At 36.5% G+C, this 17,262-nt stretch overlaps 2 protein-coding genes across 2 annotated transcripts; one reads left to right on the top strand and one right to left on the bottom strand.

Moving 5' to 3' along the window:
- Nucleotides 1–7,498: 7,498 nt before the first annotated feature.
- On the top strand, nucleotides 7,499–9,651 carry LOC103958193 (reticulon-like protein B1). Its single transcript, XM_009370436.3, has 5 exons — nucleotides 7,499–7,917; nucleotides 8,592–8,772; nucleotides 8,867–9,008; nucleotides 9,120–9,189; nucleotides 9,298–9,651. Exons 1-5 carry the CDS (start codon nucleotides 7,695–7,697, stop codon nucleotides 9,465–9,467), a joined length of 786 nt encoding a protein of 261 aa, XP_009368711.2. The 5' UTR covers nucleotides 7,499–7,694; the 3' UTR covers nucleotides 9,468–9,651.
- A 1,009-nt stretch (nucleotides 9,652–10,660) lies between these two features.
- On the bottom strand, nucleotides 10,661–16,207 carry LOC103958192 (nuclear valosin-containing protein-like). The gene is made up of 16 exons (XM_009370435.3): nucleotides 15,592–16,207; nucleotides 14,875–14,996; nucleotides 14,681–14,769; nucleotides 14,531–14,566; nucleotides 14,186–14,279; nucleotides 14,000–14,042; nucleotides 13,815–13,909; nucleotides 13,646–13,710; nucleotides 13,058–13,554; nucleotides 12,846–12,933; nucleotides 12,590–12,727; nucleotides 11,916–12,484; nucleotides 11,692–11,827; nucleotides 11,536–11,604; nucleotides 11,299–11,427; nucleotides 10,661–11,200 (listed from the first exon to the last, which is right to left on the bottom strand). The coding sequence occupies exons 1-16, from the start codon at nucleotides 15,807–15,809 to the stop codon at nucleotides 11,087–11,089; spliced, it is 2,502 nt and encodes an 833-aa protein (XP_009368710.2). The 5' UTR covers nucleotides 15,810–16,207; the 3' UTR covers nucleotides 10,661–11,086.
- Between the last annotated feature and the right edge of the window lie 1,055 nt (nucleotides 16,208–17,262).

Below are 17,262 nucleotides of genomic sequence, written 5' to 3'. Positions count from 1 at the left end.
TCATTTAAAAATATTTGTCAAACGAATCCTTAGATAACTACTAGGGGTGGTTCGGTATGGGATACCATACCGAAACTAGTATCCCGAATTCCAAACCAAAATTTTTCGGGACGGGAATTTGAAGACCAATCCCAAACCAAATTTTCGGGAATCCCAAATTTCGGGAATCCCGAAATATTTTCGGGATTTTGGGACAAATCGGGAATCCCAAATTGAAATATGAAATTATGAATTGTTCTTCAAATATATAATTCAAGAACACATTCATGAACTAGGAATTTCATTTCATTCACACTACCATTTAATTGAACACTGACATGCCTGACTGTTTTTATCATAGTCAAAATTCAAATTAATTAAACCCTTTTTGCAATATGTTGAGAGACAAAAGAATCAAGCCTTCTAAAATCATCAGCCATGGCAGCAGCAATAATAAAATCCACATAAATATCAAACAAAACATGAAAAATATGCAAAGTGTAGGGCATTCCAGGTTGCAGAGCATGAATTAGAAACTACTAGCATCAATTATAAAAGAATAATATATATATAATAATTAATATTATATATTTTCGGTTCGGTATGGGATTCCCGAAATATCGAGAAGCCAATCCCGAATCCCATACCGAAATTTTGGGATCGGTTCAGGATAGCATCCCGAAACTTTCGGGAATTTCGGTTTGGGAAATTTTTGGTTTGGGATCGGGATTTTTTCGGTTCGGTTCGGGATTTTTGGGAATTTTTTCCACCCCTAATAACTACAATTAACACGGTGAAGATACTTGTTAATGAAATAAACATATATAAATTATAATTGTATCTACAAATTTATAGACGAGACACCACGTGACAATGAAGGTTATACATGTATGTAAAGATTCATACACTGTTTTACGAAACAATGCAGGTTTTATTTCAGACGATGAGATGATGCAGAGGTTTTCTCTCATCCAATGGCTGTCCCCCACTCGCCGGTCCCTTGCGCTCGTCGTCTCATCGTGACTTTGAACTTTGATTTGCAGAACGCGTTGATTTTGTTGTTTGTTTCACATACGAGGACACGAATCCCTCTATACTTCCCCCCAAGCCAAAAATTCAATATTCCCCCTTTTCTTTTTAGTTGTTTTGTTTCAAAGAACTATAGTCCATCGTTTCCTAGACGTGAGCATAATTATATTGACTAAAATAAATGTATCTTAATATCTTTTTTGGCATAGTGGATAATAGCTAGTCAAACTTTAGGGACAAAACAAACTTGTGGATAATAGCTAGTCAACTTAAAAGGAAAAATAAAACACAAGTTTTTATACTTTCGTAACTCATGTTACTTTCTAGTAGAGCATCGCTTGTATAAAAAGAACAAAGTTCATCAACTTAATGAGAAAACCGAACAAAAAACAGTGAAAAGTTAACACCATAAAACAACTAAGTTATAAATCCTTTACAATGTAAATAAAGCATTTGAATTTGGTTTTAATTTTATTTCATGAAGATAAACTTGACCAAAAGAAAAGAAGAAAAACTAACTCAAAAGTGTGGGAAAGTTATAAATAGACTTGGTCAAATGATCTGTTTTTCTTGTGGAAAAAAAAAGGTAAAGTGAAACGAGCTTGGTTAAATGATCTTTTTGGGACTTTTTTGGAGAAGAGCGTGATGGTGAATTGAGTACAGGGTGTAGTTCCCAATCTAACAAGTCCAACTTCTAGAATCGAGATCCTCTACATATTTTGCGGTCTGAAGTCGATGGATCGTGAAAGATAGATTGAAAAATTCGAATTACTCTTTTTAAATTTTACAATCATCGTTAGCCTATCTCATTGGTCCACCTCTCACAAATTAAGGGTCCAAATTTTTCCTCCTTTTCCTCTCTTAAACGGTATAAATTTTTTGATCTATCAACTTCTGGATTGCGAGATCTGAAAAAGATCTTAATTCCTTCTTCGGCATTGGATTTTTGGCATGGAGGACGGTGACGAGATTTCCAAAAAGAACAAGACAAAAGAGAAAAAAGAGAAAGAAAAATGAAAGAGAAAAGGCCAAAAAGAAAAGACTCCAATGGCTTTAACTTTGCTTTTGCAGAGAGAGAAGTCAGAGAATTGGGGTTCTTTGCAAGGCAAAAGCCTTGGGGTGCAGATGGGGCACGCTTCTTCTGCTTAAAGACTAAAGCTTTGACTTGTAAAATTGGTTTTGTGTGGTGTTGGACCCTCGGCCATCCTCTTGAATCAATGGGGGCTGCATTCTGCAGAACACTACGGAGAAAGGTCCTCTCGTATTTTACTCTTTCACTTAATGTTTTACAAAATCTTCAGGGTATGTGAGGTATTGAACTTCAAATTCATTAAAGCATGCAGCGTGAGATTGATTTGAGATACCGACACACTGATAGTGATATTTCCAGTTGAGTTATGCTTCTTTGTCATTGAGAAGTAGCTCTATAATATGCTCTCTTTGAATATAAAAACTCGTTAGGGTATGCAAGGTGATGCTCTAAATTCCTTTCAGCGAGAGGGTAGTGCTTTCGACACTTTGTTTCTCACACATTTTTTTTAATTTCTGGCCGTCAAATCTAATGAATTGAAGAAGATCAATAACTAAAAATTAACAAATGTGCAGGAAATGTAAAAATGAGTGTGTGAATATCACTTTTCTCAGCAAAAAATGCTATCTTCATCGTATTTCGAATTAATCAAACATTGTCATGTGAAAACAAGTAAAATGCATGCAATATGTGTGATTGACTTGAAAAAACCGACACAGTAACAACTCTGATCTAAGCACGTTTCTCTAGTGCGTGAAAGTCATATTGAAGTAACTCATGCATAAGATACTTTCTTGGAGTGTACAAAGTTGTAGCATTAGGTCTCAAAAAATGACTTTGTTTTATATATTCTTTCCAACCATTTGAAGAAAAGAAATTCTGGGTTAAGAGGATTGGGACATGTTAGAATCAGATGCTCCAATTGCCAAATTCTCTGTCACAGCCTTTCACAAAGGCAGGAACCAAACTTGTGCATCCTTTGGTCCTAAAACTGCTTCACCCACACCAACCTCCCTCTGAATTTTCAGCTCTTTCTTTAAAGGTAAACATGGAAGCCAACGACTAAATGCAAATATGTCTGTGGTTTGTGGTATGAACGACATAATATAAAAGGCTTAAGCTGACTCTGTAGTCTATACTTTTATTACTCATGATTTAATCACAACATTTTTGTCATTTACATGACATATAGTTTATCAGATTTGGAAATAATATATTAGTCGCGTAGAAAGGGGGAGATGAGCGTTTATATTTGTGTGAATAGACCTGCATCTTCGCTTGTACACACCCTTAAGGTTTTTTTATGGTGTTTGTGAGGAGACGCCTTAGCCTACGTTGCAGTGTCTATCTCCTAGTATCCCCCTAGCACTTTTTTTCTTTGTAGGAATAGTCGGTTTTTTCTCCTAGGTTAGTCTTTTGTATGGATTTTTTTTTTTTTTTTTGCATGCTTTGGCGGTTTCTCTGGTAATGCACTTTGAGTTTTAAAATAAAAAAAAAATAAAAAAAATAAAAAAATAAAAAAAACATCACATGGATATCAATTATAGTATGTGTGAGTAGAGAGACCATTTTTTAGACTATATTTTAGAAATCATATTAGATGAAAGTTGATGGTTGAATTCATTCTTTAATAAATGCAAGATTTTGCACCCAATGATTATTCTACATTCCGTCAAACTTTTGAAATCCCTCTTTACCATTTATTTTTCGAACCATTCAATAGTTCAGACTAGAAAAATTGTGATGGGTAAATTTATGTGTCAAATGATCTTTTGATAATGCACATCCTTGGTTTGGTTGGTGTTTCCTTTTTGTTCAAAAGAAAAGTAGGTGTTTCTATAAAAAATTTAAATAAATAAAAAAATAAATAAAAAAAAGAAGGTGAACCCCACCCATGATAAGATGTTAAATTTTTATCTTGTTGTCATCTCAGGTGGAACAAACTACGAAAAATCCTTAACGTGAGTTTTGGGTGTTAGGTGTTGGGTTTTTGAGTGAGTGAGGGCTATTTCATATTTATCTGCTAAAGAATTTTCATATGTGGTTGGCTAGTCAAATTATGCCTCAAAGAAATTTAATTATTGGTGGGGTCTTCATGTTTAATTGGTGTCTAATCCTAATCCCGCTGATGTTAGCTATTCATGTTTAGGAGTTCAAACCCTAAATCTTATATTAGTATTTAAAATATCGGTATCAGTGAAAATATTTATATATAAATTTGTGGAAATATTGGAGGTTATATTGATATCACTTGTCTTTGATGGAAATGATAGAAGTTTGCTAAAAATATGGCAGTCTACTCTGATACCAAATAAAATTATATGGGTTAATTTTCATGTATTTCATAACTTTGAATATAAATACATACAATCTTTGGTCTCTAAGAAAACAATAAAGGTCACAAAGTTGACCCATTTCCACCACCCATTTCCACATCTTTGTTTGATATTTTCGATATTTCACGGATATATCCAACGTATCGAAGAAATTTTAAACCAGTTGATTGGAACCCAAAGTTGACCCAAACAATGCAGCCAGCTGCTTCTATTGGACTTTTACTTTTGTTAATTGGGCTACAAAGTTTATCTGCCCAAACTTATACTTTGGGTCTGCGGCCCAGATAACTCTCGTCAATGCTGTAGAGTGGGCTTGGGTTAATGAGACCTACTTCATCGTTTTAAATTTCTCATCAATTTTGACCCAAATAAAATGAAATGCGTAGTGTTTTTGTTATCAACAATTGTCGTTTATCAGAACTGATGAATTGCCATGATAGTTAGAGTCGTTCTGTCCTCTCAGGTTATTAATACATTGCATCCGAGTTTCATACAATGCAAATAAACAAAATGGACTATCTAGCCAGTAGTGTGGTTGGTTAATAACTCGTTTGAAACTGCTTTTAAAATAACTAAAAACACTTATAGAAAAAATGCTTTTGCATTTTAAAAACACTCAAAATGCTTACATATGTGCTTCTTGTCAGAAAAACTTCAAGGATTCTTTTACATTTGCGCTAAAGATTGGTTTCAACATTTTTTTCATAAAACCACATTCAGCCATTTTGAAAACAGTTTTAAACGAGCCCTAAATCAATTGGGAGAAGAAGGAGAGAGAGCATATTCTTCTGTGAGGTTCTGTTATTATATTGACAACTATAGCCTATTGGCATATTCTTTATTTCTCCCAGAATCATCGTACAAAATAATTCAAATGATTGGCAACTCTTCTTCCAAAACATTTTGGCTCTTTCGGAAGAAGAAGCCTTTCCGACGGCAGTGGATTTCAAATTAAAGCTAACCCGCCACCGCAATGTTGAAGCATGTCCCATGGCGGAAACCTGACAACGTTAACATGAAAAAACGTCTCCGGCATCTTGATCGTTGCTTTGCCTACTCCAAATCGGTGGGTATCTCTCAACTTTGAATCTTGATTTACTTCAAAACTGTAACATCTATCTGCATATTTTCTAGGAAGTTTTAACGAAAATACCGCAGTATTGTTTATTTTAACTAAAAAGTACATTTTTACACTAAAAAGTGAATCCAAATACTATTCACTTTACTCTTTATTTTATCCATATCGTTGAAACTCAAAGTTTTCAAGTCATTTTCATTAGTTTTTCATATATTTCTAAATCTGTATGTAGTTTATATTTATCTGTCTTTCCATCTAATTTGTATTCAGTAAGATTTTTAAAAGAGTGAAACCACAGGAAATACCTAAACTTAAACTCTAATATTCCAATTGCTTGCCAATTCTTCATGATAGGTGTTCTATTAGCACTGCATGTATTTAAAATATCGGTATCGGTGAAAATATCGATAGACAAATTTGTGGATATATTGTATATTGATATTGATATCGATTGTCTGCAATGTAAATGATGAAAATTTACTCAAAAACATGAAAATTTAAAATTATTTTTTAGGAAATGTTATATAAAACCACAACACACGTATGAATTAAGAATTAATGATTACATACTGTGTAATATGTGATATTTGAGAAAAAAAAAACTTCCTTCTAATGACAAGTAATAAGATAATAAATTATACATAACCTAATTGAAATCTTCGTCATGAAAGCAGTACAAGTTTTATTGAAGTAAACTAATACCATAAAGAAAGAATTTAAAAAATAAAGAATACATAGGCTCATGGATATTTCCTGCAAACTTTTTGCAAATTGTCTGCAAAACTGGATATTTCCTGAAAATATCGTGGAAATTTATTGATTTCTAGAAATATCGTGGATATGGGATGAAGTTTTGGACCTCACCCCATCTTTCCATATCGTCTCCTGAATTTTTGAATACTTCTATGGAAATATCGAGCATATTCAGGATATTTCAAATATTGAGTACAATAGACACATATACAACATTTTGAATTACTCTAATTACTAAGAGAAAGATCCAACTTATATGTAAGAAGACGATCACACAACCGTCTCAAAACTAGTCTACTTACTCTAATTACTTTGGTTCATGTATGCTGTGCATTTCGACATCTTTCCTATGTGTCACATCTTGGTCCGGGCCCCCACCACATTCTAGACTCAACATAACTGTAGCACAATATTGTCTGTTTTGGGCCCCTACCACACCTTCACGGTAATGTTTCTGGGAACTCACACGAGAACTCCCGTGATGGGTCTCGCGTGACGGCCAACATGCCTTGATTTCGGTCGGGATGTGTCACTATGTAATATTGAATGTTACGTGAATAAATAACTAAGATTAAAATTAGAAGAGTTAAATATTTGTATAAATTAAACGGCTAAAACACTTGTAGTATTGAATGAAACATAGCCTTAAAATCGCATCCCTTTATTTAATTTAATTTTATTGATTGCGTTTTCTTTTGTCATTGTCCCTTTTTTTATTGTTTTAATTCGTTATGTATAGCAGATGGCGAAAAATAATCATGTCAATCCACCTTGTTGTGGGTTTGATCTTCACTGATCACCTTCCCTAACAACTAACAATTCATTCCATTAACGTTAACTATCACAAAGTGATCCAGTGGTTGGGACGAATTCTATATTCCTTAGTGAATCGCGCGATGGTGGCCAGATGAGACTGAAATGCCTCTATGAGTCTTCTCATCTTCCAGAAAGATGAACTTCACCACCAACTGGTCTTTTTTATTTTTTTATTTTTAAGAAAGAAGAAAAAAACTACTAATGTTATCTTTTGTTAGAAAATTCGTTATGCATAAAATATAGTAATACTTTGAAAAAGAGTATGCACCAAATTCCTACGGTCCTACCAATTCCTCAATTGTGACATGAACATTTGAAATCTAAATTAGAATTTGATTGCACTTATTAAATTGTTGGAAAAATGAAACATAAATAGAAAACAATTAATTAATTAATTAAAATTGGTGAGTAATTAAATAAGGGGATGGGTCGCGCTCACGCTGCGATCACAGAAACACCAAAAGCTCCGGGATGCGAGATTTTCCCGCCCCGTAGTGCTTTCCTTGGTTTCTTCACCATCTTTCAACGGCCCAGATTTCACCTCCCTAACTACTCGCTCTAAAAATAATTTAATTTACGAAACACGTAGAACACTCTCTCTGATATCAACGCTCTGAAATAACACCTCCATTTGGACCATTTCTCTCTCTCTCTCTCATCGATCTGAGAATCCATGGCGGAGCCAGACCCAACTACCGCGTCGCTGATGGACAAGAGCTACAGCCACCACTCGTCGTCTTCGTCCGACTCCGACGACGACAAGAAGGCCAAGCACGCTGCCGCCGTCAAAACCAAGGTTGAAGACAAGCCGTCGGCGCACGATTCCGTTAAATCCAAGATTTTCAGGCTCTTCGGGAGAGAAAAGCCCGTTCACAAGGTCTTGGGCGGCGGCAAACGTACTATATTTTTTCCCTCTCTTAATCCGTTTATACATCACTAGCATAAATATTTTGCATGGATTTGGTGTTTTTTGTTTGGCTGATCGGAAAATGTGGGAAATTATGAAGAAACTGAAATTCTGAAAGTTGATTACGTTGATCTGATAGAATATTGATTATTCTGTTCGCCTGAATTGCATCGAAAGTGAAATTTTTCTTGAAATAACAAGAATCTTCGTTTGAGCGAGCTAATCTCAGTTTATTAATTCGATATTTTTCTTGAAATTTTAGAATTTTTGTTTAGTATTAGTCAATAGATATTCCTAACGGTTGTGATTAATCTTGAAAGCTATGAATTCGGGGAAGATTTGTTTGGCATTTTTTAATTTGTTGATTTAAATAGCTATAATAATTTGTTGTTTATGTGCTTTCTGATTTGTGTATACTGTATAGATTGCCAGTTGATGCAATAAACATATATTGATCGTGTTTCCTTATTTGGTCCTGGTTTCGAATGCGTAGCAATACGGACATGATCAGTTTGAATTCGGGAAATGGTGATTTGTTTGTAATAATATGGCCTAGAGAAAGATTTTCCATAACAGTTTTCCATTTGTGCGTTTATGAACTGAAAGAAGAAACTTGGGAAGAAATGCCATCAATTGCGATCTAATGTCGGTCTTTCGTTGCAGCTGCTGATGTTCTCCTATGGAGAAACAAGAAAATATCTGCAAGTGTGCTCAGCGGTGCCACTGTTTTATGGGTTTTCTTCGAGTTGCTCGAATACCACTTAATCACTCTGGTGTGCCATTTATTGATACTTTCTCTGGCGGTCTTTTTCCTGTGGTCCTATGCATCCACCTTTATCAACAAGTAAGGCGTTGGGTGTTCTAGCTGTTTGTTTTTCGCATATTTGATCCTTGATGCAGTATCTTATGGTCTTCACTTGACTGCGTTCCTTAATCAGGTCGCCACCACAAATCCCAAAAGTTCAGATTCCTGAGAAGACTGTCCTTGAACTTGCCTCTGCTCTGAGAATTGAAATCAACAAAGGATTTTATGTTTTGCGGGATATTGCATCTGGAAGAGATTTGAAGACATTCCTTGGTGTAAGTTGATCTTTCGCGCATAGTTATGCTAATCTTTTGTTCATAGTTATGCTGTATGTTTAGGCTGTTATTGGATTATGTAGTCACTAGGTGTTGCTCGTCTAATATCAGGTTATAGCCGTCTTGTGGATTTTGTCGGTGGTTGGGAAATGGTTCAACTTTCTGACCCTATTCTACATAAGTAAGGATGGTTTCGTTTCAGTTTCAATTTAGTTTCGTGCCTCTCTGAATTCAGATTCGGGAAGCTTTCATTTCTATTATTAACTTTGTCCCAAACATTGAATGCCAGTTTTTGTGTTGCTGCACACTCTGCCGGTGATTTATGAGAAATACGATGACCAGATTGATGCCTTTGGTGAGAAGGCATGGATCGAAATTAAGAAGCAGTATGCAGTGTTTGATGCCAAGGTTTTGAGTAAAATCCCCAAGGGTCCAGTGAAGGAGAAGAAGAAGGATTAGACACCCCGTTACGATGTTAAGCGTTTACTAGGGTACACATTTTAGTCACTGTGTTTTTAGTGAAATTGTTTAATTCCGTTAGATTACTGTCATCATGCGTTGTGTTTTAGTACTGGTTACAGCTTACTGTTTTTCGCACGGTTTACTGTCCTTCGCTATTAATGGTATATGAAAGTTTTAATTCGCACGGTTTGCGTGTAGGTTCAAATTGCATAGCAATTCTTGTGGAACAAGTAATCGTCCAAATTATTAAATTTATTTTTATGTTTGACTATTTCATTGCAAAACATGATGTCCGCGTAATCTAAATAGGAATTGAATTGAAGAGTTGAAATCTAAAAACTAGGTGGCCCGGTGAAGAGAAATTAACATATATTTATGAGAATTGTGAGCAAGACTCGCCTTTAAAGTAAGGGAGTTTTGACTAAAAGCTAATGGTATTGTTCATTTTAATGAAAAATCATATTTTTATACTAAAAAGTTAATTTTGATACTATTCACTTTACCCTTTATTTTGTTTTTATCATTAAAACTCAAAGTTTCAAGTCATTTTTATTAGTTTTTTTTAAAGTAAAGAGACATCACTGTGACAATATATTTGTGTAATACAAATCGTTCTCAATTTTTGGAATTGATTGATTTTGACTACTATTACACCTACCCACAGCCTTAGTCCCCTATATTTATTTGCCAACAGATTCCTTGCCGGATTCTTTTGGTGAGAATCATGGGATCTATGAATCGAGTTCGTTTATCGTACATCGTACGGTCAGTTTTTATCAGGTACGGTTTGTGTTTAATTTTAAATAAAAATATTTAAAATGATTTATGACCTTACGATATACGATGAACAGACACAATTCACAGATCTTCGGAATTCTCACAAAGAGGATCCGGATTCATTTATTTGTTTTGCTTGAACCAAAAATATATAAAAAATAACCGTTAAACATTTTCACTGGTAAGTGATAGAGAATGACAGTACTCGTTAATTTAAGTAGCTTAAAGTGCTTATTAAACTAGCCTTTTGTTTAGCGGTACTGGTATTAAGGTTGTAAACCGACTAGATACAACCCGAGTTTGTATCAAACTTGGATGGAATTAATTGGCTTTAATGTTGAATAAATCATCTTTTCGTCTTGAATTTTCTAAAATAATAATTTCATTTCATATAATAATATATTAAGAAAAAATAAAGCAAAATCTACATGTATAAAGAGCATTGCAACTATCAAATAATTACACAATTTAAGAACAATGTTCACAAATGCTCTTTAAATTCAGTCCAAGTTTCCTCTCACCAATCTGAAATCCCACAAGCATCTCCAAATTCCACACACTTTTCACAGAACATGGACTAAAAAAATCCCAAATAACTTTGGCTACGCTTACATTTTGTACACCGATATATACGTTCCTTGCGTTGTAAGGTTTCTTCCTCGCCTGAGCGTCGGAGCTAGAGCTGCTTCCAGCTGATCGTCACGCTGTTGCGAGCCATCGAACATTGTTGCTTTTCATGTGGAGTTTCCTATCTTCCTCAATCCCTTCACATTCTTCCTCAAAGAATGAAGCTGATGACTAGTGCCTAAGTTGCCGGCTTCCCCGTCTGTATCAGTGGTTTACATGAAATAAGTCAGTTGTTGCTTCTTCCTCGAGCCACCCTCGCCATACAGTTCGTTCCACTGTTTCAGCTCACTCATTACCGATCCCTCTGATGCGAAACTTGCAGCGACCTGCATTACACCATACACATGTAACATAAAATGCAATAAGAACAAAAAAATGCGAGTTTTTGGGGGATAAAATGTGAAAAGAAGGTGAAGTTTGTGACCTGATTCTTTGCCTGCCTCATATCTTCCATGTTTAAAGCCCTCAGGGTAATTACGCGCTCCTCCTCTTCTTCTTTCAGTTCTGAAGCTTCTTCTGTGCTTTTTTCTTCTGCATCTTTCTTCTTCTTTTCCTGTAGTTTCAAGTTTGATCAAAATCGTTAAGCATTGCTTAAACCAGAATTGGGAAGAAAAAAAGAATATGCCGTTGCAGAGAAAGAGCATAAAGGTAGTGAATTTACCATATCCTTTTGTCTCTCCTGTTTTATAAGCTCCCTAACTGGTCGATAAGCTGCTGTCACGCACAAGTTCTGTTTTTCCAGGATTTAGTGTCGTGAGTTCATCGTACTAGTCACAATTTAAGGTAGGTTATTAATATTGTCAACTCGAAAACTAACCTTAAGATCACTTCCACTGTACCCTTCTGTCATGGTTGCAAGCTCCTTAAAGTCCAGATTTTCGACCCCTTCTTTCGAAAGAAGAGTTCTCAAGATCATTTCCCTGTTCTCGACTGAGGGAAGGCCAACCATGACTCTGTTGAACGCAGAAAGTAGATTTAGATTTGGCAGATGGTGAAAAAGAATGAAGAAAAATCTGTATGTAACTGAATGTTGATCTATACCTCCGCTCAAATCGCCTGATGATTGCTTCATCAAGGTCAAATGGCCTGTTGGTTGCGGCGAGAACAAGAATTCTCTCCCCGGTCTTTGTCAAAAGTCCATCCCAGTGTGTCATGAACTCGTTCTTAATCTTCCTCATGGCCTCATGCTCCCCAACTCTAGTTCGCTGCCCGAGCATGCTGTCAACTTCATCCACGAAGATAATAGTCGGGGAGACCTTTGCTGCAAGTGTGAATAGAGCTCGAACGTTCTTCTCATCTTCTCCAAACCATTTTGAGGTGATCGTGGACATCGACACGTTGATGAAACTTGCTCCTGCTTCACTTGCTATGGCCTTTGCCAGCATTGTTTTTCCAGTGCCAGGAGGACCGAAAAGCAATATGCCTCTGCAAGGCTTCAGAAGCCCACCCTTGAAAAGGTCTGGTCTTCGAAGCGGGAGCATGACCAATTCCTGAAGTGATTCTTTGATATCATCCAATGCACCAATATCTGCAAATGTGACTCCAATCTCATTTGCAGGGATAACCTCCGGCCTTATGCGCTTCTCAAATTCATTGTCAGGTGGTACTTCCTGCACAAACACCACGAATTTTTGATAAGACAACGAAGATCTGAACAAAATAGACACGGTGAAACATGTGGATTTTGTGGATAGTACTGCAGGACTTGAACTTACTACTTTAGGCGGAGGTGGATTCTCACTGTCCTTCTTCACCGCAGGACCAGATTTCTCGGCTTCACCTTTGTTTTCCGGTGCTGCTGTTTCAGACTTCGATTCAGTCTTTGCACCAACAGCATCTTCCCCTTCGGTTTTCTAAAATTCAAGAGAAATGATAAACCATTAAGCCATCAGAATTTACTAGCAGTTCCATTTAATCCACCACTCGAAATGTAAAACATCAAGAGGTTAAAAATGAAAGTAGAAGAAAAACCTTATTGGAATCGGCATTGGTCTCTAGTTTCAGAGAATCTTTCCCGCCAGATTTTCCCTCCTGGAATATACTCAATCCATGGGACAAACTGTTCCAGATTGAGAATCGTAATTAGATAAGAGAAAATCATAAAACAGTCTGTTTTGCAGTGAAATATAACCTAAGAAATTATGAAACTGAGAAATCAAGCATACAGAAAATTTGGTATCTACCTCCTTGACGATATAACAAGCTTTCCATTTCGATATTCTGGATCCTTGTTTTGCATCAAATGATAAGATAGTGCCGAAATCACAATCTCTTCTATGTAATTGCTGAGTACCATTGTGTCTGCATGGCAGATTGAACCAAGATCGTCACATTCAAGATCATTCGCCGCAAGCACCTCGGCTATGTGATTTTTGTTGTCTTGAAATTGGATCATCTTCATGTCTTCTTCCAGTTGAGATTTCCAGCTGACAAGATGAGTCTCGTCTTCTGGGGGTCTGATCTCAATATTGTAGGGGAACAAAACAGCAAGCTTCTCGTCGACTTCTTTGCAATCATCTTCAGCGTCTACCATTCGGGAACCAAGTATCAACACTGACCCTGAAAGTCTCTTCACCATTTTGTTGAACAAATTGTATAAGCGCCGTGATTGGAGAAAAAGCTTCTCGACATCCCTGATGTATAAAATGATGGAACCAGTTTCTGATATCGAAGATAAGACCTGTACAAGAAATAAGATTCATGCCTATTAGTACTGTACTAGCATTTTCAAGCAATCATGCCTTGTATCTAACCAAAAGAAAAGACATTACATTGTAAAGTGACAGCAGAAAAAGTTTCTCATCGAAACACCAGTTGCTCACACGCTTGAGAGGAGCTGAAAAAAACGAAAGAATGTTACAGAATGATAAGCAATTCCACACATACCTAAAGCATAAAGTTAGGTTCTCAAACAGCCGGTATTTTACTGTATGAACAAACCTGAACTTGGTGAAGCAGATTTGGAACTGATGCTACTCATATCAGATGCAGAAGAGGCATTTCTTTGAAGCGTTCGAGTTGGCCCTTCTGTTCCCCTGCGGGTGTGAGATAATGGTGTTTTAGAAACGACACTTTTCATAAACATCAGGACACTTGATTCAAGAATCAATCACCCAATACTATACCTTGATTTGAGATCAGAAGAACCGCTTTGCCGAAATAACGCACCTGTAAAAAAACAATTAGTTATAATAGCAGTGAAGTGTGGAGTGTGGACATTACCAATAGTCACTGAACTGAGGACATGAGCAAGAGATAGGATTTGACCAGAGGAGCTTTAACGAAAAAATATAGCTATATTTCCTTCGTACCTTTAGTGTCCCCGCGTGAAGGGAGCATTGAGAAGGAACCGAGTAAATTGGACATTTGCTCCAACGTAACCTCTGAGATGGACCTCTTATGATGCTACAAAAAGAATGCAATGAATCAGGCAAAAGAAAGAAAAAAAAAAATCCAATCGAGCAAATTCAAACTTTTCCTTTCAAAAAAATTTCAATACTTTGACAAAGATACATGAAGTGCAGAAATGCATAACATTGAGTTTAAACAACATATGATTCCCGGTTTCATCACTTGCTAAACTTAAGATCTACGCTAAGACTTCGGAAAAGAAAGAAACATGATTAGTTTCTCAGTAAGAAGCAGAGAACGCTTACTGATTCTCTTTTGGCACAGCCGTATTTACTCTGTATCTGCAAACATGTAAAATTGACAGTTATTAGTACTACTGTATTACGAGCCAAATCTAATTCATGTAAACATGTAAAGACAGACTGATATAGTACTGCTGTATTACAAATATTTACCTTGATCGAAAAATCAGTTATATCCAACAGCAGCAACTTCGACTCAAAGTAATGCGCTAAAGCCTTGGCGAGCATTTGATGATAAAGTTCTTTGGGAAACAAGAGATGCAATTAGATTAGCTTATGGAAAAGGTTAAGGTACGAGTATTTAAGTGGAAAATCGCAAAATCGGATAACGTTTCTAAGTAGCCTACCTGCAGGTCCTGAGAGCAAAATAGCTCTACTTGCAGGTGAAAGATTCCGGGTGTGCTTGGATAAGTCGGAGTGCTTCAGATGAACATATGCAGCACTTGTTAACAACATCCGAGTTCTCTCTCTGTCATTGCCATCATCGAAACAGAAATTGTTAGATATGATGCAAGAAAGAAACAAGTTCAAGTATTAGAAATCAGAATTACATCACTTTCGTTTAAAGGCAAATCCACATCATGATTCCATCTTAAAATTATGTTTCTGATAACTTAAAGGACAAAACTTAATGGGTTGATCCTAAAAAAAAAAAAACAGTTCAAAAAATCGAATCGAGAAGACTCAACATCCACACAAGTCACAAGCAAGCAAAGATTGGATTCAAAGGCAATTTTGCAGAAGTACAATATCCATGTCTGAATAAACTCATCACCAAAAATTTAATTAAATAAAAAAACCCAGAAAAATTACATAGCCATTATATTAAAAGCAGATATAATCAAACTTAATTAGTCAAACAAAATTTACCCAGGAAGAAGAAAAATGAAAACTTGTGCAGAAAAACCCAGCATTTATGGATTGTATTATTCACAATTAGGCAAAATACTGAACTTTAATTACATATAACCTGGAAAATTAGATATGAAACACAACCATCTTCCATGTGAGCATGCTCAAAACTAAAAATTGTGGTAATTGAGTTAGAAAATCTCCAAAATTACCTTAGGTAATAAGGAAACTCCTCAAATGTGACTTTGCTGTCTCTGCCATCTACCACCTGCCTTATCAACTCCTGCTCAATCTGCTCCGCCGTCACCTCATCCGCCGAGCAATTGCCGTTTACCCATTTGCTCACAGCCTGCCCGGAACTCAATCCCAGCCCCACCCCAACCCCAACCCCAACACTCAGAGCAGACAGCAGAATGTGCTTCTGTTCCATCCTTCCACCAATCCTTTTGAACAAAAGCCACCTCCTTCACGGCAGAGATCGAAGGCGGGGCCTTTTCACCAGACTTTCCGGCGAGATACAGAGCAAAGGAGATTGAGATTCAACGAACGGGGCAGAGATTCATCAACTTTGGGAAAACCAGGAAGATGGGTTGGTGGGATTTCTTTTTGGACAATCAAGGAAACTTGGAGAGAGAGAGAGAGAGAGATTTGTCGTGTGTTTTTTGGGGTGCGTATGTATGTGTTTACACAACACACGTCCGAATACAACGTTCGTGCTGTGGATTGCTTATGTTGTTGGAGCTCTGCAGCTATTTATAGCATGCTTGTTACAAATGGACGTTAAAGGCTCCTCCAAGAAAAGAAAAACCACATGAAAACGATGGAATTAGAGTTGGATTCTTTTTTCACCTCTGGTACTACTAGCTGTTTTTTGACTGACCGGTCTCCTCCCAATTCTGGCGGCTTTCCCTCTTTTCTTTTCTTTTACTTTTCAATTTTGCTTTCTCTTCCCAATGACTAACCCCTAGCGATATACCATGTGACAATTTGTTCGTTTACATTTTACTTTGTTATTGAAAAAATGAATCACATGTGTTTTAAAAAATAATATAAAAATATCAATTAGTATTACGGTTTAATGATATTTCTTTTTACTTATAAGTGAGAAGTCTTAGTTCGATTATTGCCAATGACAATCTGTTTTTTTTATTATTCTTTCACTTTTTTTTTTTTTTAAGTTTTACTTATTTCAGATATTATTTTTTTATTAAAATATATTTTGAAAAATAATGAGCGTGACCAATCACAGCCCCATTACGTGGTTTTTTTTTTTTCTTTTTGTGTGATTATTATTATTATTTTTGACCTTTTGAAATCTTAATGGAAAAGCAGTAATTTGGGTGTTATGAAAGCTTTGTTCTTTTTACCTTTTTTTTCTTTCTATATATATTCTTATTCAAAACAAGACATAAATAGATTGTCACATCCCAGCCCAGGCACCCACCACATCTCGAGCTCAACTCCACCGTAGCACGATATTGTCTGCTTTGGGCCCCGACCATGCCCTCACGATTTTGTTTATGGGAACTCACACGAGAACTTCCCAGTGGGTCACCCATCCTATGATTGCTCTCGCGCGAACTAGCTTAACTTCAGAGTTAAGATGGAACCCGAAGCCAGTGAGCTCCCAAAAGACCTCGTGCTAGGTAAAGATGGAAATATACATATAAGGCTTAGAGGATCTACACCCCTGGGCGATGTGGAATGTTATAATCCACCCCCCTTAGGGGCCCGACGTCCTCGTCGGCACACTTCCGGCCAGGGATTGGTTATGATACCAAATTGTCACATCCAGGCCCGAGCCCCCACCACATCTCGGGCTTAACTCCACCGTAGCATGATATTGTCCACTTTGGGCCCCGACCACGCCCTCACAATTTTGT

This window comes from the organism of the source record quoted next, unplaced genomic scaffold (genome assembly GCF_019419815.1).
Source record: "Pyrus x bretschneideri cultivar Hongxiangsu unplaced genomic scaffold, Pyrus_bretschneideri_v1 Contig4, whole genome shotgun sequence".
NCBI lineage: Eukaryota > Viridiplantae > Streptophyta > Magnoliopsida > Rosales > Rosaceae > Pyrus > Pyrus x bretschneideri.
This window is presented reverse-complemented; position numbering and strand designations above follow the sequence as displayed.

Bases quoted from the DNA above. Each gene is read 5' to 3' on its own strand.
- LOC103958193 (XM_009370436.3), top strand. From the start codon at position 7,695: ATGGCGGAGCCAGACCCAACTACCGCGTCGCTGATGGACAAGAGCTAC. The intron at 8,773-8,866 runs GTAAGGCGTTGG...TTCCTTAATCAG, and splicing joins GCATCCACCTTTATCAACAA to GTCGCCACCACAAATCCCAA. The intron at 9,190-9,297 runs GTAAGGATGGTT...ATTGAATGCCAG, and splicing joins TCTGACCCTATTCTACATAA to TTTTTGTGTTGCTGCACACT.
- LOC103958192 (XM_009370435.3), bottom strand. From the start codon at position 15,809: ATGGAACAGAAGCACATTCTGCTGTCTGCTCTGAGTGTTGGGGTTGGG. The intron at 13,555-13,645 runs GTAATGTCTTTT...TTTCTTGTACAG, and splicing joins TTCTGCTGTCACTTTACAAT to GTCTTATCTTCGATATCAGA. The intron at 12,728-12,845 runs GTTTTTCTTCTA...CTTGAATTTTAG, and splicing joins CCAATGCCGATTCCAATAAG to AAAACCGAAGGGGAAGATGC.